Raw genomic sequence first — 21,226 nt, 5'->3', positions numbered from 1 at the left:
CTGCTTGGCGCAGGTGGCAGGGGCTGTCCCGGCCTCGCCGCCGCCCAGGAGTGCCCTGCTGGACGTGCGGGGGTGCCCCGGTGGAGGGGTGAGGGGCGGGAAGTGGGTGTGTGTATTTCCCGTCACTTTGCACCTCACAGGACTGAGGACGTAGTACCAGCTTCCCCGTACTCCCAGCCCTCCCCCTCGGGGAGCAAGGCTGGACCACCGCGGCCTCTCGGTGTAAAACTCGGCGGCGCCGGAGGGTTCAGTCCTCTCCTCCGACCCCGTCGGGCTGCCGTCGCAGATGTCGTGGGGCCGTCGGTGGGGTGAAGACAACACAGGCCACCTCGCTCGCCTTGTCCCCCCCCCCGAGGCAGCTGCAGCGCCAGCGCAGAGTGACCCTGCAGCTCGGGTCTGCCCCCAGCGCTATCCCCGCACCGCCGCCCCTCGATCCTTTGGTGCGGGGCGCGGACTCCCCTGACAGCAGCCGCCCCCGCCGCCGCCCGCCTTGGCGGGCACCTCCCCCTGCCCTAGCAGCGCCACCCGCCCCGTCCCGGGAAGCGGTGCCCGCGGGGCGCGGCCGCGGCATCTCGGCGGAGCGCGCCCCGGGGGCGCCCACGGGAGACGCTCCCACCCACGCGTGCCCGGGGCGCTCCCGCCCCTTCGCTGCCGCCGCCTGGCGCAGCCGCGCGCACTTACACACCCGCACACTCACACTCACGCACACTCGCTCAGGCCGCCTGGGTTGCAGCTCTCGCCGCAACTCGCCCGCCCCGCCGGTTCGCCTCCGCCATGGCAAGCCCCGGCTCCGGCTTCTGGCCTTTCGGGACCGAGGAGGGCTCCGCGGCCGCCGAGAGCCCCGGCACAGGTAGGGGGACGGCGGGCGGGACCGGCCCGGCGGTGCCGCCGTGACAGCGCTGCCCGGTCGGCGGAGCCCCCTTTGTGGCAGGTCGAGCGGCGGGACAAGCGGTGCGGGCGGCGGGGACCGACGGTGGCTCCAGCCCGGGCCAGCGTGGCTGAGCTCGGCGGGGCAGGGGTTCCCGGGGAGCGGTGCCCGGTGTCGGAAGAGATGCCCCCGGCCCGCGTCCGTCCCCACGGACCCTCCGCTCCCTTTTCTCTTTCAGCCAGAGCCTGGTGTCAGGTTGCCCAGAAGTTCACGGGAGGGATCGGAAACAAACTCTGCGGTAAGGGCGGGGTGCCTCGGCAGCTCCTTGGGAGCGCCGCGGGACCTGCTCCGGGGCGGGGGGCGAGGGGATGGATGTTGATGCCGCGGTGCTGAGACCGTGTGTCCGTGTCGCTGTCAAGCCCTGCTCTACGGAGATGCCGAGAAGCCCGTGGAAACCGGCGCCAGGGCAGCAGCCCCCGGGGTAGCGGAGCAGCGGCCGGCCTGTACCTGCGACAAAAAACCCTGCGCCTGCCAAAAAGCGGAGGTGAATTACGCCTTTCTGCACTCAACAGGTAACGCCGCTCCCGGACCAGGCTGCTTCTCTAAAACTAACGAAAAAAAACGGGGATTCGGTCAGGAAATCGCCTCCGCCCGCGTTGCGCGGTGGCGGGGGAGCCCGGCGGTGCCTGGCGGAGCTCCGCGACCTCAGCCCCGGCCCCCTCCGGCGCCGGGCGTTTCGCAAATCTGCCAAAAAACAGCCAAATAACAAAGAAATCTCGAAAAAGACACCAAAGCAGTAAAATCCCGCGTGCTGGAAGCTGCAGCTTTCTCTAAGGAGCACTGACAGCAGCAACCTTCCCTTTGAAGACCCTGCTATGTAATTAAGATTTGAGGGGAGGAGGGAGAAAGAGTGCTCTCTCATTTGTTTCATTTCGAGGTATTTTTGTACTTTATCTTTTCTGACCTTGGAGGTAGCTTCTCCGCCACTGAGTAGATTCCAGCTCCCCGCAGACGTGCGCTAGCCAGGAACTCTCTCGTTTTCTCGGCAGCCCGGGACACGCTCTGCCTGCCTGGCTCCGCCGGGGGAAAGCTGCTGGTGCTGCTTCTTGCCTGACCGACCCCGGGGCACCCCAAATTAGGGGCTTCCACTACAGCCTGGCTCTGAATGAGCCATCGCGCTTAAACAAAAGCTTTGTGTACACCGACAGACTGTGCAGCATTGCCTCAGAAAAAAAAAAAAAAATTAAATTATCAACAAGTTACTTACATTAGGAGAGTCGCCGTGAAGGTATTTTATTGCAAGGCAAACGGAAGGTTTTAGGGTGCTTCTTGTACCGTTTGTTGCTCAATCTTTATTTTTCCTGAGATTCTTTTCCGGTTTTTTCTTGTTTACCTGCTCTCCCTCATTGTCTTAAAAATTGGTCCGAAATATACTGTGGCCAAAATCTGCTATTTTAAATAGGATATTAAATCCTAAGTGTTATCTCTCAGAACATTCCTTAAAAACAGCTTTAGCAATTTGCTTATTAAAAGAAAACAAAAAATATTCATACTCAGAGATTTTCTAAACATAAATGGGAGAAGCCTTTGTCCAAAATCTGTGTATCTGGTTGTTAAACGAAGTTAACTTTTAAATTTCTCCATTCCCAGATCTTCTGCCAACATGCAACGGAGAAATAACAACTATGTCTTTCCTACAAGACGTTGTGGACATTTTACTTCAGTATGTGGTGAAAAGTTTTGATAGATCGACAAAAGTCATTGATTTTCATTACCCAAATGAGCTGCTCCAGGAATATAACTGGGAACTGGCAGACCAGCCACAGACCTTGGAAGAAATTTTATTGAACTGCAGAACAACACTGAAATATGCAATTAAAACAGGTAATAGCCATGCTCATTTTCTATCCTGTATGGTCTCATCCATTGATTAAAGGCGCCATTTCATTTTAGCTTCAAATGTTAAAGATTGAATCAGCAACTGTATTTTGTCAGTTCCAGGCAATTTCTAGCGGAGACAGAAATCGTTTTCCAAAATGATAAAACACTCCAGCAGCCCCATCTCTGTAGCTGTCAGTGCAGCCTCGCACACCCTTTCCGATTTAAAATTAATGTGTCTGTGCGTCGGAGTTGCCGAGTGTGCCACTGTGCAGCCTTTGCACCACCTTCGCCACTTTCCGCTGTTCCTTCTCATCCATTTCACGTGCGATGCCCCGGGGGTCGCCCCTCGTTCCCTGCAGACCCGGGGGTGCGGCAGGCGCAGAGCTCAGGGCAGCCGGGAGTGGGGCGGGGAGGGGTCGTTCCTACGTGGGGGGCAGCAGGGACCAGCCCATTTAACAGCCGAAATCTTAATAAATATGCTGCAAATGGGAGCTCTGAGTAGCCATTTGCTGTGTCTCCCTTTACCTGCAGGACACAAAAATAGGAGAATTTACCAGAACCATGCACAGGAATATTGAGGGGTTTGCCCCAACTCTAGGCTCAAGCAATAAAATCAAAGCCCGAATTGTTTTAACAGCCGTTTGTTTGTTTGTTGTTGTTTTCCACTGGGGAGAGCAGGGATAGGTTGACTTCTGCCTGCCTGGAACCTTGCGTTAGTCCATAGTCGTGGCCACCCTGCGGGCTTCGTGGCGGGGAGACAGCGTGGGGCGACCCCAGGCATGGGCAAGCGCCCCGCTCTGCTTAGGGGCCGCCTTAAATAAACGGCGGCGGAGCGGGCAGAACGCGGAGCCGAAATTACGGCTGTCACTGGAAAATAATATGGAGTCCGGGGAGCTCTTAGTGGGAATTTGAATTACTGAGAAATTGCTTAAAAATAAATTTGTAGCAGTTACTGAAAGAGACAAAAAGCTGATTTGAGACTAGAGGCTGAGGGGAAGACAAAAGACAGGTTTTGTCACCTTTTGAGAACAGAACAGAGCCGTCCAAGTAATGATCGTGAGGGATCTGTGTAATCTTCGTTTAGAGGTGAAAATGACCAGCCCCATGTTTTTGATGCATGGGTTGGGTGCTGTCAAAACGCCTGTAAAATATTGGAATAAACAGATAAATTATGTCCACGGGAACAAAGTCGATCAGTCCAGTGATCCATGTTATGTGTCTGGGTAGGTCATAGGAAACATGTTTGCACAGAATCGTGTAAAACGTGGGGTCTGTGATTCTGGGAAAAGAAAACATAGGGTTTCTTAGGTGATTTTCATTATTTGTTTTTTGTTATAGCCTGTTTTCACATAATAGACCTGTTTAATTTTATGCATCAAAAAAATACCCTTTGAAACAATGTTATCATTTCTCTTCCTCTCCCCAAATAGCTGAGCCTTTCCCTNTTTTTTTTTTTTTTTTTTTTTTTTTTTTTTTTTTTTTTTTTTTTTTTATGAAGGTAATGCTTTTAAGGTCTGAGAATGGGTACTGTGGGGAGTTGTATGAAATGCAGCGGTGTAATGGGCTTCAGCTGGGGGGTGCAGAGCCACCTCAGCCACCTCATTTGGCTACTGCTGCTCGTCAGCATCCTGGGGTGGCAGCCCCAGCTTGAAGGGGGGGCTCACAAAGTGCACGGGATTTATACCTGGAGCCCTTCGGCATGTGCTTCAGAGTAAAACCCTGGGATTACCCTCAGAGGAAGGACAGTGTTGTGAAGTTTTTGGCAGTGGGGTCTATCTCCACTCCTGCTGCAGGAGCCCTTCAGACACGGCCCCTCCTGGGCTGTGTTTGGCTGCAGGGGCCCAGGATGCTGATTGAAAAATAAATTGTATCGCTTAGATTAGCCTCACAGCTGGATCCCCAAGTCCAGGGATTCGAGGAGCCAGATGGCTGATTTTTCGTCTAAGGGGCAGGTGTCGGTTGCTCCAGGTGTTGTCTGCATGCCACTGTTTGCTGAGGTGCTCAGGGGAACCACACTTTCTGCCCCTTTACTAGCAGAGACAGAATTCTTGCTGAGAGAATATGAAAGTGACTGCAAATGCAAGGAAAAGATGGATGCAGATTTCGGTTACTGTGCAGTGCAATTGAAACTGAATGGAGTAATTGAAATACAAGCGTTTAAAAATGGCTTGGAAATGCTAGTAAGGGTGCAAGAAGCTGGTGGGGGCCCAGCTTTGCTCCGTGGCAGGCCCTGATGCCGACATGCATGCAGTGAGGCTGTGAGCAAGGCCAGGCTCAGTGCTGCCCGGCCGTGCCTTTATCCATGCTGTCTAGCCGTGCCTGGCCCTTCTCATTCTCTCCTGTGGAGGCTGTGTATTCATGCTGGGCATGCCCGTGCCTCAGACCAAGTGCAGGCAGGAGTATGAGAGGGTGTGGGGCAAAGGCACGCCCTCAGTAGGGTAAGCCCAGCCCTGGGGTGTCCCTGTGCCTTGGCCCTGGTCCTTGGCAGTCATGTCCCGATTTACTCGGGGATATCTGGGAACATACTGTGTGCTGCTAAACCAACCAGCAAGCAATAATCTCCTACTTTCACCTCGCTCCCTCGCACCCTGTCGGTCTCTTTCCCAGTCGCCTCTTTGTTCAGTGACAACTGCGACAAAAGGTGCATTTTAGGCAGGCGGCACCCGGGTAGTGATTTTTGAGCATCTCTCGAAAAGTCTTCTTACCTGGCCAGTGGAGCCTGTATTTTAAGCAAAGCCACAATTTTCCATGCCCATCTAGCCAAGGGCAGAGAGCTCACTCACGTATATGGGTGTCACATGGACAGACAAACCATTGCAGCTGGGGCTGGGGTCAGGTTGGGGCACTATGTTCTGTGCCCTTATGTGCTACAGTCGTGCTGCAGAAGAGAAAGGCATCATTGAGAGGGGGCTGCATCACAAGTGTGGTGCTGGGGGCTCACCCGGCAGCAGCAGCTCCTGCTCTCTCTCTGCTGACATCTCTCAACACAGCGCTGCTCCCCCCACCTCGCTCGCTCCAGGGCACTGCTGCCTGACCTCCGCGTGCAGCCAGCCCTGTTCCCACGGCGGTTCCCAAAGCAGGTGGGTTGCTGTGAGGTTCGCTTGAAGAAACAGGCAGTGACAGCAGGGCTGTTGCCTAGGGGTGGGTATGGGGCTGACAGAGAGCCGCTGAGACACTGCAGCTGCGGATTCGAATTCTGCCATTCCCCAGCTCTTCAGTGTGGGTTTATTTCCAAAGCAGGAGTTTTTGTAGCTTCTTCGAGCTTTCCTGTATCCCAGATCCACTAAAGGCTTTTAGCTTCTAATTTTTGTTGCTTTCTGGTGAAATTTGGGAACCAGCTTGGAGCCAGCTGTGATAGTGAACTTGAGTTATAAATACAGAAATCTCTAAAAATCCCATCATCAGGAGAGATGCAGCTCTCTGGAGGTAGAGCCCCTGCCACGAGATCAACGAGGCTGTGGTGGCATTGGTGGGGTGCATGGGTGCCTTACGTCCACCAACCCTGAGCATGGGTCAGATCCTTTGCATTCTGCTGGATCTCAGCATCATTCCTCCGTGCCTCAGGGACTTTATCTGCCTGTCCTTGGCAGCACAGACCAGGGGAAGGTGGCAGTTCCTATCTCTGATGGGGAGAGCTCAGTGCAAAACAGGATCAGGCTTGGATGACCATGGCACAGGGCTGGTTTCAGATTAAGGGCACAGTGGAATTTGCATGTGTGTGTCCCCTGCCCTGTATCCTCAGCTCTGGTCTGCCCACTCAGCTCAACCTGATTACTCTGCCTTTGTGTGCTGCAGGGTGGGAGCTGGGGAGCAATTCCCTGTGCTATTCTGCCAGCCATGTGTCCGCGCCTGATAAGGGGCCACAGGAGACTGAAGATAAGTTTTCTCTCGGTGCTGGGTCTGCATTTCCTCAATCATCTTGCTCTATCTTTTGTTTTCTCTGATGGCAATAACAGTTCATCATCTAAGGGTCAGGACAGGTGTTTTCCAAGCAGAGGCTGCCTTCCTTTGAGTCAGATGGCATTTAAGTAATTGTGAACCATCTATAATTTGTACCAGTAATTATGCCACTTATCAGGGGCTTGTGGGGAGTGACCAGTAAAAAATTGAGTTTTAATGGTTTCTGGGTTTAATGGCTCTGGGCACATTTTAAAGAAAAATCTCTAGCAGGATTTTAGAAAAAAAAAATTGGGAGCCAATTAGATTAACCAGGTACATGGACTATCAGCTCATTGAATGTATTCTTGTGCATCAGTCACTGGAGCAGCAGTGCTGGTTTTCGTGGGGCTTGTTTAAAGTCACAATTGCAAGTAGCCAGGCTATTTGTAATTGCATTCTGACGGGTAAGAAATAACAAGGACCACCACCTTCCGTGCCATCTTCGTACAATCATCAGCCATTGAGTCATGTGCAAAGCAGTCACCAAAATACTCCATTTTCTCATTTCACCCTGTCTATTACAATCATTAGCCATTCATCACTGATGTTATATGTACTGGCAAGCTCTTCAGATGGTGTCTCGTGCATGCCTTTCAAACCTAGTCAGGCAAAACCACATCCAGTGACAACATGTGACACACTAACGGGAGCAAACAGCTATTTTTGTGAGGCAGCAATGTGCTAATTTTCAAGGCATATTGAAAGGATAATAGGGAATGTTGGAATTCATTATTCTGTGTTCAGTGTAATTACTCTGATTTTACTGAGTTTGGAATGAGAAAGAAGAGAAATCATCCTTCCTTTTCCAAGAAATGTATTTACTGCTGTTTGCTTTGTTTTATACCTTGAAAGTGCTTCCTTCTCTATAGAAATCTGGAGGTAAATACAACGTTCATCACTGAATAGTTTCATTCAGAGTCATCAGCCTTTTGATAACATTTTCCGTCTTGTGCAGGGCACCCTAGATATTTTAATCAACTTTCAACTGGATTGGACATGGTTGGATTGGCAGCAGACTGGCTGACATCAGCAGCAAATACTAATATGTAAGTAGCAGATTTTTTTCCCATAATAATATTTAATATAATTTTACAGTTTAAAATATTAGTTCCTGTATCTGAATGAAAGAATAATGTTATGTTAAGACTGCTGGGGAAAAAAATCAATCTGCTTTTTAGATGGTTACTACAGTTACTTACACAAGACTCTCAACTTTGTCTTGTAGGCTGTCTTCTATAAAATTTCATTATACTAATATGATGTTGGTTTTGCTACCCCAAAAGATATGCAAAAGATATATATAGATAAGCATTTTGCATGCATAAATATGTAAAATGAAAGATGTGCTAAGTGAACAGTTGCATTCATGTAGAGGGGTTGTGTACAATCCAGACTCGGAGCATGTGGAGCCTTTGCTTTCTGTAAGAAGGATACAGAATTTAAAGTGTGGAGTTTTTTCACTTGGGTACTCGGAAGCATTTTTGTGTACTTGGTTAGCTTATGCACTGTCTTATCATTATGAATAGGATTGAGGACGTGTGCTTTAGATGTGCACACAGGTTTATGCAAGGCGAAGGGCTGGCTCTGCCCATTGTTTCTTGAATATAGGGCAAAGCCTTGAGCCTGGAAGAGGTGGGCAAGATTTTTTTCACTGAAGCGAGTGGAAATGGATTCTCAAGCACTCTCTGCATTTCTCCTTCTAGACATTTGATGTCAAATCCGAAGGAAGACTATGGAAAGTATTGTCAAACAGAACTCTACCCAGTGCCATTTAGAGTATATTGTGTCTGCAATGTAATGTAATATTGCAAATATACGTATTACTGTTGTAGATGAAAGCATTAAATATGGACATTACTACATTTCAGGTTCACCTATGAAATTGCGCCAGTGTTTGTACTTTTGGAATATGTCACACTAAGGAAAATGAGAGAGATGGTTGGCTGGCCAGGGGGCTGTGGCGATGGGATATTTTCACCTGGTACATAATGTTTCAAGCTTTCTTTATTTTTCAGACTACGGTATATGACATCCCTTACAGCTGAAGAGTAAATATAATTAAATATGCATGTTTCAGAGGACACTTGCTAGTAACCACCAGTGGCCTCTTTGAGATAAAGTATTGCATGTTTATGAATTTCAGAGATGTGATTATGAGGGTCTGTTTGAGCAAATTGCACTCCATGATGAGCAGCTGTAATGGCCCATGGGAAACATAATCAGAAGAGACAGTTACCTTGCAGTTTCACTTTGCCCCCACTTCTTATGGATTATATGAAATAGAAAGACTATTTTGTTAATAATGGAGGGAAGAAACACAACAAAGCTGTCCATCACCACAGGGAAACTGAAGGAAACAGGGAAAGACATAGCATCCCTTCCAGTAATTTTAATGGAGTCAGTAAGACCCTGCCAAGAGTAGAGTATGCTGTTAGCTTTCCATGTAAACTGGCCTGTTTCACTCACTGGGGTATTTGGGTAGCTTGTTAATGTGAGTGCTTAAAGGCTTAGAAACCTGGTTCTTTCTGGTCAAGTCAATAAGGCAAAAAATTAGTGTCGAGAAATCATTGATTCACAAACACTACATTGTTAAGACTTCTTTATTTTTTTAATCGTTCCACTTAGTCTTTTTATTTATATTCTTCATCACCTCCTCTCTTACTCTGGAATTTCATTGCTAAAAATTTTGGCCCGTCTACCTCACAAAATTGCAAAATGTTGAAAGAATTTACATTGGGCATAATGTCTTGGCTTGTTGAAAGAGAACAGACTGATAGCTGTTGCCGAAGGAGCCTTTCTGAAAAGAAAGTCCATTGACCTAATGAAGAAGGAAAGAGTGCATTGTTGAGCAAAGGCCTCACTGATAACAGTGTAGGATGTTCAGCTCTCCAAGGCCGTGAAGGTCAGGCAAGGCTCATCTTCAGCTTCTCACATCTGAGTGCACTGTGGGAAGTGGTATGGGATTTTTGTTCTTGCTCTTTCCACAGATGAGAAGAATTGACATTACTTTTTGATGAGTTCTCATTTAAAGAGCGCTGAGAGCAAAAGCTCTGACAGCTTTTACTGTAGTGCTTAGAGATCCCCCTGAAAACCTTGGCCCCCATCACATCAGGCATCTGAACGTGTATCACGTGCCCAGGACCTAAGTCAAAGCTTTTTGAAACTGAACAGTGGTTGGTTACTGAACAGTCCCTGACCTGACTCAGTACCTCTGGTTTTAGTTCCTTACCTTGCAGGCTTGAGATGCAGTAACCCCACAGGGCTGGTCAGGGACCTGAAAGAAAAGAGAAGAGCAATAGCAACGCTGCCCAGCCAACCCTCATGGGCACAGGCTGGTCACGGAGGTGAAAGGCTCAGTGCATGTTGCAGACCTGCCTGCATCTGGCACACTCAGCTAGAGATCCTTTGAGCCAGGAAAGGTGTCAGGGCCTCAGAAGGAACTGCAGGCCCTGCTGGGACTGCGACAGATCCCTGCCTGACCTGGGGCCAAGGTGTTGCTGGTGTGTCAGGTGCCAGATCTCACTTCCTTATGCTGACACCGGCGTGGAGATGAGCTCTGTGGCAGGCGTGCACCTGCATTGGCCATTTGCAGGGCTGCCCCCTCTCACCTTTTCTTCCTCTGCAATTTCTGTTTTGTGCAAAGTGTATCTTTCTAATTTACTTTCTTAAGGCAGAAATACTCAGTGTGCAGGTTCTGCTTTTTTAGGCAATAATCGAAATCATCTCTATGTTATCTTCTCGCTTCAAGCTGTCGTGGCTTCAGCTGAAGACCTTTCTGTTGAAAAGAAAATGTTCTTGCTCTCTGCATTCTCTGGAATGAAATAAATAGTATCAATACATGTAAAGCATAAAGGCCTGATTGTTTTCTTCAAATCCTGTAGGTGTTTTGTTGCCTGCACTTAACTGCGGATGTAAACACAGCTCCAAAATTAAAGGCAGAATGCAGGCTTATTAAGAAGCTTAAGGTTAAACAACTAGGTAATAATAATAGGGAAGTCTGGTAATGAAGAAATTTAACACTTCATTCTTGATTCTTTTGACACTGAGCCAATGACTTTGGACAGGATAGGCCAAATTACTTCAACTTGGGCACATAAATTCAGTCACACAAGTCATCAACATGACATCTGCATTTTTTAGAGACAGGAACCTGAGCACTTTGTCCTAATCCCTTCATTTCCCGTTTTGTAATTTCTGAAAAGAAGGGTAGAAATATGTTCATATCTCTCAAGTTGGTTGAAAAGGGAAGAAAACCCCCAATTCTGTACTGGCCCCACTGCCAGCAATGCCATCTTTTGGTGGCATTTTCCCTTGGATTCACAGGAGGGCCAGTGAGGTCAGGGAAAGCCCAGAGCAGGGGCAGCCTCATTGCAAGAGCAGAGCTAGGATACTGATTAGAAATGAAGGGCACAGTTTCTGTGGGCTGTGGTACGTATCTCCACTGAGATAAAAACGAATCTTACAAAAGTCAAAACAATGTTAAATTTTCTAGCACAGATACCCAGCAGTGCTTCCTTCATCTGCTTAAAGGGTGGATTTTAGGTTTTCTCACTTTGTCTGTCCAAGCTCTGGGTGTCTACCATGGGCTGGTTATAGCAGCTCCCACATATTCATGGGAGAGGGGTGGATGTGTCTGCAGGGCAGGTAATCCCACCTACTGCAATTCAGCTACCAAAAGCTGAGCTGAACCATCCTCTGGAGGTATACATCTTGTGCTCTTCACTCCATTTTTACATGGATGAATGTTGCATTAGTTGAACTCTGCCTTAGCAGCATTTCGACCTGTTCATTTCAGACCTTTGCTTTCTATAAATATATATGCATAAACATCAATATGTAATCAATCTCTGTATATACATGTATATACAGGATAAACCTGATGGATTTCATGTATACATGTCTGTGTATGTGTGTGTGCTTGTGTGCATACATATGTAAAACTACTCAACCTGCGCCTCAGGTACTGCATTATATTCCCATAGTGCTCATGCAGCATTAATGTAAAACCAAACATTGGTCCACTGTAGACACAGAGTCAGTTAGTAAAAATCTCAAAAAGGAAAAATTAAGTGCTCATTTATAATTTATACATTGACAGTTGAAATATGGGAACAGACCACTGCAGAGCTGCCATCTTGAAATGGGTAAAATATCCATCTCGAAATGGGCATTTTTAAGTCAGTGTAGGCCAGTGATTTTAATGCAAGCGTTAGGGACATTTGACCTTTTCCCCTTGCTCCCATCTCAGGACATATAAAATGAAAAATACATGTTAGAATAACCCTTTTTCTTTTCTCTTCCTTCCCCCAACTCCTGTTATCCAGAAGATAGTGTCTGTTGGGATTCACTGGGTGGGGCATTAAACACTGCTCTGATTTGGGAGGGGAGAGTACAGATTAGGTTGAGCTTGAAGGTCCCTTAGGATGTTGCCTTGTGGTGGCACCTGGCCTGGGAGGTGGAATGGAGTGGGGTAATGTGTTGATGGGGTACGGAAAGCTAACACTGGGGACTAAAGGAGAGATGGTAACAAGAATGAGGATGAATGGAAGCCCCAGTCATTTTTTGCCATAGTACTTTTTGTATAATCTGTTATTTGGGTGTAGTAGATCCTGTTACTGCACAGCCCAGCTGTGAGCAGCATCAGGAAGAAGAATCCAGAGTTCTGCCATGAGACAGAAACATTAGCATTAGAGTTAGATAAACTGTAGCAAGACTTGTCATTTTTTTCTGAAATGATACTACAATGCATAGAAAAAGTAACAGTATATTACTGTGGACTCCAGGTGGTGCCATATCTAACATGTATGCTATGTTGATTGCACGTTTCAAGATGTTCCCAGAAGTTAAAGAAAAAGGAATGGCAGCTATTCCCAGGCTGGTTGCCTTCACATCAGAACATGTATGTGTTTCTGTTTTTTCATATCTGTTACATCTGCTTGTATGAATTTATGATGAAGAAAATAGATGAACAGGAATTTGTAGCCAACTGTCTTTATTTCTGTTATTCTTTCACTGGGAATAAAAAAGTGGGTAGGGGACAGATTTTTGATATATAGAGGGATGATCTGTGCACTTATCTGTGGCTAAAATCCAGGAAGAGCAGGCTCTACAAACTACTGCCATTATTTTGCTCTCACTTGTGTCCATATAAATGTTGATGAGAATGGCAAGAACCACATGAAATGATGAGAACTCATTATCGGGCTTCAGCACTTTCTGCCATGAATATATGCTGTTAGGTCACTCTGGGGGAACAGAAAATCCCTTTGAGTCAAACCGTTTCCAGCTGAAACCACTCCTGCTGGTATTTAATGGGAGGGTGATAACATACACGAAGACATCACTATGGTAATGCTGTGTGTGTGTGCAGCAGAGCAGCTGTGGTATTTGGTGGGCAACTGGGCTTTGCTGTGGGTTTCTGCCTGTGGGCAAACACTTCAGCCCACGAGGGTCCATTCACGGGCGCCACCACGATCTGGCAGTGCCAGAAGTGAGGGGAGATGGGCACAGGAGAAACCAGAGTGGTCCTAGTGGGAGAAACACAGAGTTCTTTGCTCTTTGAACAGCTGAGGTGGGGGTGAATATTTTGGCTCTATGACCATGTAAAAGTCCTTTCAGCTTAAAGTGGAAAACGCAAGTGCAGTAGGGAAGGGAAGCGGAAAGGTTATCCCCAAGGGCGACTATGAGCTGTTTTCAAACTTTGTGGTCCCCTTCTAAATTTCTCTCCAGCTCTGTGGGCTCATCCAGAACTCATTCATGGCTGAGTCTCAGCATGTTTTTTGACTTACCAAGCAAGATATCCTAAAAATTAATAAGAAAAGTCCAGCAATAGGAGGGGATGAAATGCAATACACAACTGTGGGCTCCACATTGCAGAATAATTGTCCCCATAGCAGTTAAAGAGAAGGGTAGTCAACAAATTATTAACAGTTTTCCAAAGCTGGCTATCCCACTACAGATACATTCATTATTCATGTGGAAGTTACAAGCCTAATAAGTCTTGCAAATAAGGTTCAGCATGATTATTTAAAGTAACAAATCCTATTAATCATTAGAGAATTTCACTGTATTCATAGCGATGGAATGTTAAACAATGACCCAAATTGTGATATCAGTCTCAAAATAATGAAGTGAGTTTTAATAATTGTGTTTTCATGCCAGGGAAGAAGCAGTTCCCTTAGCAAATTAAACATTCAAAAATCAAATATACTAGAGAATCCATAGGACACCATCTGAAATCCATTACATTTTAAAAGTATCTTGAAATTTCAGGTTTTGTCAAGTTTTTTATGGAGTATGTAATGGCACATCTTCTAGAGAGGTTAAGAAACCATACTATGTGAAGACAGGAGCCTTTAACCCTTAATTTCCCAGAGGATATGGGATCATGGTTTAACCCTCACAACAGCAGAAGCTGTTACAGGAATTCCAGAGGCCTGGAAGTACAATGCTTTTTAAGATAGGAAGGATCTGAACAGATATAAGATATGCAAATTTCATCTGTCTCATTTATCACGTCATGTTGATCTTTTGCTCACTTTTAGACTCCTCGGCCTGATTGTGGTTTCTCTCTGCCTCAGTTGGATGCTCTTGTAAGACAGTGGCACAGAATATGCTGAGTTATAAGGGATCCATCAGGATCACCAAGTCTAACTCCAGACCCTGCACAGGACACCCAAAGAATCACATCAGGTGCTTGAGAGCATTGTCCAAAACCTTCTTGAACTCAGACAGGTTTGGTGCTGTGGCCACTTCCCTGGGGAGCCTGTTCCAGTGCCCAGCCACCCTCTGGGTGATAAACCTTTTCCTGATATCAAACCTAAACCTCCCCTTACTCAACTTCAGGCCATTTCCTCAAATCTTGTCACTGGTCACTACAAAGAAAAGATCAGTGCCTGCCCCTCCTCTTTCCTTCATGAAGAAGTTGTAGACCACAGTGAGATCTCCCATCAGTCTCCTGTTCTCCAGACTGAACAGACCAAGTGATCTCAGCTGCTCCCCATTCTGTCACGGTCCTTTACCATCTTTGTTGCCTTCCTTTGGACAGTCTCTAGTAGCCTAATGTCTTTTTTATAATGTTGTGTCAAAACTGCACACAATATTCAAGGTGAAGATGCACCAGTGTAGGGCAGAGCGGGACAATCACCTGCCTCACGCAGCTGTTGATGCTTTGCCTGATGCCCCCCAGACACAGCTGGCCCTTCTGACTGCCAGGGCACTGCTGACTCATATTCAATTTGCCATCAGCCAGGACTCCCAGGTCCCTTTCTGTCTCACTGCTTTCCAGCCTCTCTTTCCCCAGTCTATTTACATAACCAGGATTGCCCTGTCTCACATGTAGAATCCAGTACTTGCCCTTGTTAAACTTGATATGGTTGGTGTTTGTCCACCTCTCCCATTTGTTGAGGTCTCTCTGAAGGGTCTCTCTGCCCTTAAGGGAGTCAACAGCTCCTCCCAATTTAATGTCATCAGCAAACTTAGTATTCCTTCAAGTTCTGCATGCAGGTAATTAATAAAGATGTTGGAAGAGGACTGGGAGGAGGGTGGAGCTCTGCAGAACCCCACTAGTAACTGGACACCATCCTGATGTTATGCCATTCACTATAACTCCATGTGCCCAACCTGTGAGCAGGTTGCTCACTCATCACATAACACAGTTATCCAGCTGTATGGTGGACATTTTATCCAGAAGGATCATGTGAGAGACAGTATCAAAAGCTTTGCTGCAGTCCAAAAGTGTTATATCTTCTGGCTCCCCTTGATCAGCTAAGTCGGTTACTGTGTCATAGAAAGAAATCAGGTTTGATAAACATGACTCTCCCCTCATGAAGCCATGTTGGTGTGACCACTGACTGTGTTGTCCTCCAGGCATTTTTCTATACTTCCCAGAATAATCTTTTCCATGATTTTAATGCGCACTGAAGTGAGACTGACAGGCCTGTAGTTTCCGGGGTCTTCCTTCTTGCCCTTCTTGAAAATTAGGATGTTTGCCAGCTTCCAGTCATCTGGGATCTCTCCAGATTCCCAAGACTGCTCAAAAATCATCAAGGGAGGCTTTGCGATGATACCAACTAGCTCTTTGAGGATTTTCGGACGAATCTCATCAGGCCCATAGATTTGTAGGGATCCAGCAGGAGCAGCAGGTCCATACTGATCCATAACACTTCCCCATGCTCTGCACGCATGGCATGATAGTAAACATGACTTAAAGGTGGTGTATGTGTTTAGAAACTTGGGAATTTTGATCTTGAATTTTTCAGTCAGGTGCAAAGGTTTCAGTATCAGCAATTTTCAGCCAGGAATTCCAGCATCCCAGACAGAACTCTATTTTCGTTACTGCCAGTCTAGGGTGTCCATCACTGTAAATGAATGAAGCTGTGTCACATTTGCCACCAATAATATTGTAATCAGAATCTGACCTCAGTCTGGTGCCATGGTATGTTCAGCCGCCAGTGGGGGAAAAGGGAAGGGAGGAGTAATTTGCAGTTCTTAAGTAATTGCCTCGCTAATTTAAGAATGTATCGTGTTCCTAAATTAGGAGCCTCACTCACTGCACAGCCAGTGAATAGAAGCACCTCTGGAGAAAACTCTGAGCATCCAAATTAGGAACCTAAATATTCCTTATTTTAGATGTTCTAAATTACGTTTGGGAGGGATTCACCTACTTCTGTGCGCTGACCATAAAGAGCCTCCTGACATACACAACCTACATTCGGGGCCTAAAATAAGTTATATGATTATTCCAGCTATGCTTGTTCCCAGTAAGCAGATCTTCCCCAAGCTATGACTTGCCTCTCTCTGCCTCTGTTTCTGTTTCACCAGTGATGGTGAAGCACACTGCAACTACTTGGGTCCATCTTGCTCAGGTTTAATTTCACTGAGATGCACTTGTGCTCAGGATTTAATTCAGTCCTCTGTATTCATTAGGGCATCATCAGTCTTCCTTCATCTGCACTGGGGCAGGAGCAGTGATGTCCTTCAGGGCAGCTGCTCTGGACTGCACATGATGCAAGAGACCTTGACTCAGAGGGGAAAAAGTGATGGATGCCAGTTGTAAAAACCTATTTCAGTCTATCGTTTCAAACACAATGAAAAATCTAAAATGAAAATGTCCTCCTGTGTCCCAGCATATCAGCTCTAGGCTACTCTAATTATTCAGAGGAGCACATGCCTTTTTCAGCATGGAAAAGGGGCTGAAAGGGAGAGCTGCCTTCTTGAAATATTTTAGTTGTTCCATTTGTCTATGAGGAAGGCCTGTTGAATTTTAACCCATTACCTGTTGTGATTTTGATCTGCCCAACTAGCACTGTCTTAACGCAGTATCCAACTGGGAATAGTATGGAGCAGGAATTACACCTAATGAGCAAAAGGACAGAGTCACCCTGCCCTGAGGAGGAAAAGGGTGCAGAGGGGAAAGGCTTAGCTGTAGAGGGCTAGGTGGGTTCAGGTTAAAAAACAGCCTTTGGCCTTTTTAATTGATAGTAGGAAAACAGCTTGAAGAGACTTGTAGCATTTTTGTGGACATAATGAATAATTAGGGGCTATATATTAGGGCCTCAATCCACAGTTTGGAGAATGAAAAAAAGGCTGGGCATAGTTGGAAAGACATTGAAATTTTTTTATTTCCTCTGTTCTCCAACCAAGCAATACTGTGCCCATGTAGTTCACATCAGCTTTCTTCCTTTCCAACTCCTCTAGGAACCCCCTAAGAAGGAACATCTTGTCAGGTGCTCAGGAAATAGTAACATAATTCCTATCATAGGTTTGGAAAAGAAAATACAGAGTAAGAACTGGCAGGTAATTGAGTCTCATTTGACAATAAGGAGTCTCTTCACCCAGTTAGAGACCCAAGAGGATACAGAAGAGGATCTCCTTGCCTCTGGTATTTCCCCATCTGCACTGCTCTTGCCATCTAGCTACTGCTTGGAGGCTTCACTAGGAGTGCAGCTCTGGCGTCTACCAACTGAAGGGAGGGTCTGTTTGCTGTTCAGGTGTCAGTGTCATAGACAGCTGGACATGCTTGGAGGGACCTCATCCTCTGGGAGAGGTGGCTTATCTGTGGAGGTAGGGGAGCACCCTCCTGGGAACAGTGCACTGAGTATCCACACAGCAACCTCCTCGCAGGAGGCAGTTAGCAATAAATAATCTCTTCAGCTTCTTGCATGCTGATTTTCCCTTGTGGATAAACCCTGTTAATTGCAAATAATACATCAAACTACACCACTATCTGTGGGAGAAGAGTAACTTTGGCAAAGTTTTTTGCCTGAATAATTTTCTGAAAGCTGTTAAGGAGCTGCTTTGTGCTGATGCAGAAGGAAATTAAAAAGTGACTTCTGTCACAAAACATACAACTTAATAGACCTCCATTTTACACAGGCTGGGGAAGATTTGGGTTTGGTTTCTCTGTAGAAGGAACAAAAATCTCATCTCTAGTCCTACCACTTCCATGGCACGTAGTGTTGCCCTCTGGCCAGGCAACTTAGGAGACAGTTTGCAGAACTGTCACCTGCTAGAAGCAGTCCAAGGGGTGTTGTGTGTGGTGTGGCTTCCAGAGAAAGATCTGAGGAGCCTGGAGATCATGTTTTCTATTTGGCAGCATGGATTACGAAGCTGCAAGTTATACTTGCAAGTATACAGAATAAATAGGAATTAGTTTTGTTTCCACCTAAGGAAAATAAAAATCAAACTGAAGTATGCACACATTTTTTCTTTGCATTACATATTGTATAATAACTAGAAAAGTATTTTTTATGGTATTTGAAGCCAGGGGGAAACAGAGAAAATTTGTTCTTATTTGAGGAACAGCTTAATTCAAGTAGCACCATTCAAATAAAAAAAAGAGCCATTTTCCAGAAAAGTAGTGCTCTAAGGCAGTCTTTCCCGAAGGGAAAATTCGTCATTTGGGTCTAATCCTTCATCCGGTCATTATCTCATGTCTTTTACACTGCCACAGGATCATCCTGAACTCAGTGCATCATTTCTTACCACACATAATGCTGCAAAACTATCCACACCAAAAAAAAAGAAAAAAAAGTGAGTCTTGATGGATTAGAAAAGCAGCATAGTATATGTTTCAAAAATGTCAAAGATGTAAATACTAGTATGTTCAAAAGCATTATTATCCTCATTTCTCTCCTGATATTAACAAATAACTTTAAAAACTGAATAGCAGGAGATAAAGGAAACAATAGCAAATATATATTGCATTACAGTGTATTTAAAATTGGGAGAAGACAGTATACTCTTTCTGTAGGTAATGGAAGGAGAAACTGTAGCTTACAATTACATAATAAATATAAAATTCATGTCACTTAGCGTTAATCACCTCAAGTGTAAACATTTAATCTGAGTTAGTGTATACACTTTTTATAGCCACTAAAAAAAGAGCAAGATCTGCAGAAGACAATTCATATAAGTCTAAAATAGGTGCTAAAGCCTCCAAGGTGCAGTGCCTTCTGGAGGGATCTTTTCTTCCCCACTATTGAGGTAGCCTGGACCAGCCACACATTTTTAGGTGATTCAATTTCAGAGAGAAGTATCCTAGCCTACACACCCCTTTTGCTGGTGAAAAGATGATGGGGTGAGGCTCGGAGTCCAGGACTTCTGGACACCAGCCTGCCAGCAACTAAACCTGCAGACCTTGGAGGGGATTCAGCTGTGGGGTGGCTCATCTTGCTCACCATTTGGGAACTGGTTACCGATAAGCTACACCCACAAAGCTCATACCACTCTGGATTTACATAAACAAGGACTAACAGCAATCTGAAAAACCAGCTGTGCCCTTTGGGGCTCATGGCATTAGAATGGTTCTTCCTGACAGCTTCAGCCATGCCAGATGATGAACAAGTAATTTTGCAAGCTATAAAAACAGAAGCATCTGTATATTGAAGCACTGTTCACTTAAGATAACAGTGCATACTTTTCATCCTCATAATATTTTTAATTATTCTAATTCCTCCTTTTTCCGAAAGGCCCATTCATTCTTGCATGTGTAACACCTTTACGCTCTGTTTTTACCCTGAAAAGCTAACTACAAAAAAATGGCTATCAGGCAAACAAGCCTATACCTAAGAATATTTGAAATTTTAAACAAAGAGAAAATTATCCTGGCTGAGAATCACTAATTTATTTTTTTTTTCTGATGAATAATATGCTTTTGTCACTAATATTGGCTAATATTACTAATTACTAATAATACTTTCTCCTTTACCACTGAATTTCAGCTACATTTCTTTTCAGAAAGAAATTAGGCTTCTCTCTATTGGGGATGTATTTGTACTCTTCCATGCACCCTTTTGCAGTGCATGAGGGGAGGGAGGGAGAAAGCCAGGAAACCAAATGACAGCCTGTTTCCACCTGCATGTCCTCCTCTCTCTGGCAGGCACGGGGCAGTGCTGAAACTCTGGATCTGCCAGCTTTTCCAAGCCTGGGTTTTCCTTCAAGACTGGTGTCAGGCCATATGCCCCTGTCCACCCTTTGTTACCCTGGTTCTCTCACCATAAGACTTCAGACCTGTGTAACTCTTACACGGCTGTGTTGTGAAAGATGGTGTTCAAGCTCACTTCCTTGCGTGGCTGAAAAGTCTGTAGTCCGTGTATCCTCAAACGGGTCACATTTCATGTCCTTCCTTGTTAGCCCAGTTGAATCATCTCTCAGTAGTTCTGTCTAATCAGGTTTATTTTGGCAAACCTTCTCTTTGACCTTTATATTTTTCTATGATCACCATTATAATTACGCAGGCAACAAAATTTCCAGCATCATCACAGGAATATTAAACCGAAGTTTAATATTTACGGTTAGGAAAATTTTCTTTGCTCTTACAACTATATTTTTTCTGGTTTTCCTTCATCCTGACTCTTTCAAGAGCCTCTCAAGCAATTGAAGTAATTCCTTTGGTGTTATCCTAAGACAAGAAAACATAACAGCAGTCGTATATCTTTGACTGTATACACAGATAAAGCCATTTCATATTCAGAGTTTGTTTAGAAATAGTAATTGCATTTGCCCTTCTGTGCACAGACTTCTGTATTTCTTCCCAGTTTATCCCTAAACCAATTTGGTTCCTGACCACTGAATTCCCTTCAGTCTGTAAAAAGCCTTCAGGCAACTGAGCTATCAGCATTACATTCTTCTTTTTTCCCTAGTGCAGTTTTAGCAGTGCCATGAGACTTGTCAGTGAAGTCATATTGGCCATATTCCAGTGAATGCCTTTAAGCGCATGGGCTTAATTTTCTTCCTCATAGTAAACCATTCAAATCTGTATTTTCTTCTTAAGGCACTTTGAATAGTTCTGTTTTCTAATAGAAAAAAAAAATTGCAGTAGTGAATCTTTTTTAACTAGTGTGGAATAAGGAGCAACGTTAATTAATGTAATGTCATTGACTCAAAACCCAGTGAAATATATCTGTGACTCTTCACTCCTAAATCTCTGCCTGCATTTATGTATTACACTAACCAGTGTGGGCACATCAGTTTGTGTAATACATGAATAACAAACAGATTAAATTTTTTTAAGTGTATAAATTCAATTCTCACTTC

General features: G+C 45.4%; 1 protein-coding gene across 1 annotated transcript in view; it reads left to right on the top strand.

Moving 5' to 3' along the window:
• Window positions 1-683: 683 nt before the first annotated feature.
• Window positions 684-21,226, top strand: part of GAD2 (glutamate decarboxylase 2) — a 41,519-nt gene continuing 20,976 nt past the window's right edge. The window contains exons 1-7 of the mRNA XM_027889723.1: window positions 684-850; window positions 1,107-1,166; window positions 1,288-1,440; window positions 2,519-2,752; window positions 7,644-7,734; window positions 8,557-8,669; window positions 12,472-12,587. Coding sequence (XP_027745524.1) covers window positions 775-850; window positions 1,107-1,166; window positions 1,288-1,440; window positions 2,519-2,752; window positions 7,644-7,734; window positions 8,557-8,669; window positions 12,472-12,587 — 843 coding nt within the window. The 5' untranslated portion in view covers window positions 684-774. The remainder of the gene's footprint in view (window positions 851-1,106; window positions 1,167-1,287; window positions 1,441-2,518; window positions 2,753-7,643; window positions 7,735-8,556; window positions 8,670-12,471; window positions 12,588-21,226) is intronic.

The sequence above is a fragment of the Empidonax traillii genome, unplaced genomic scaffold (assembly GCF_003031625.1).
Source record: "Empidonax traillii isolate 1590-97213 ecotype Southwest subspecies unplaced genomic scaffold, ASM303162v1 scaffold271:size677799, whole genome shotgun sequence".
Classification (NCBI taxonomy): Eukaryota; Metazoa; Chordata; class Aves; order Passeriformes; family Tyrannidae; genus Empidonax; species Empidonax traillii.
The sequence above is the reverse complement of the archived record's forward strand: the minus strand, read 5'-3'. Positions and strand labels throughout refer to the sequence as shown.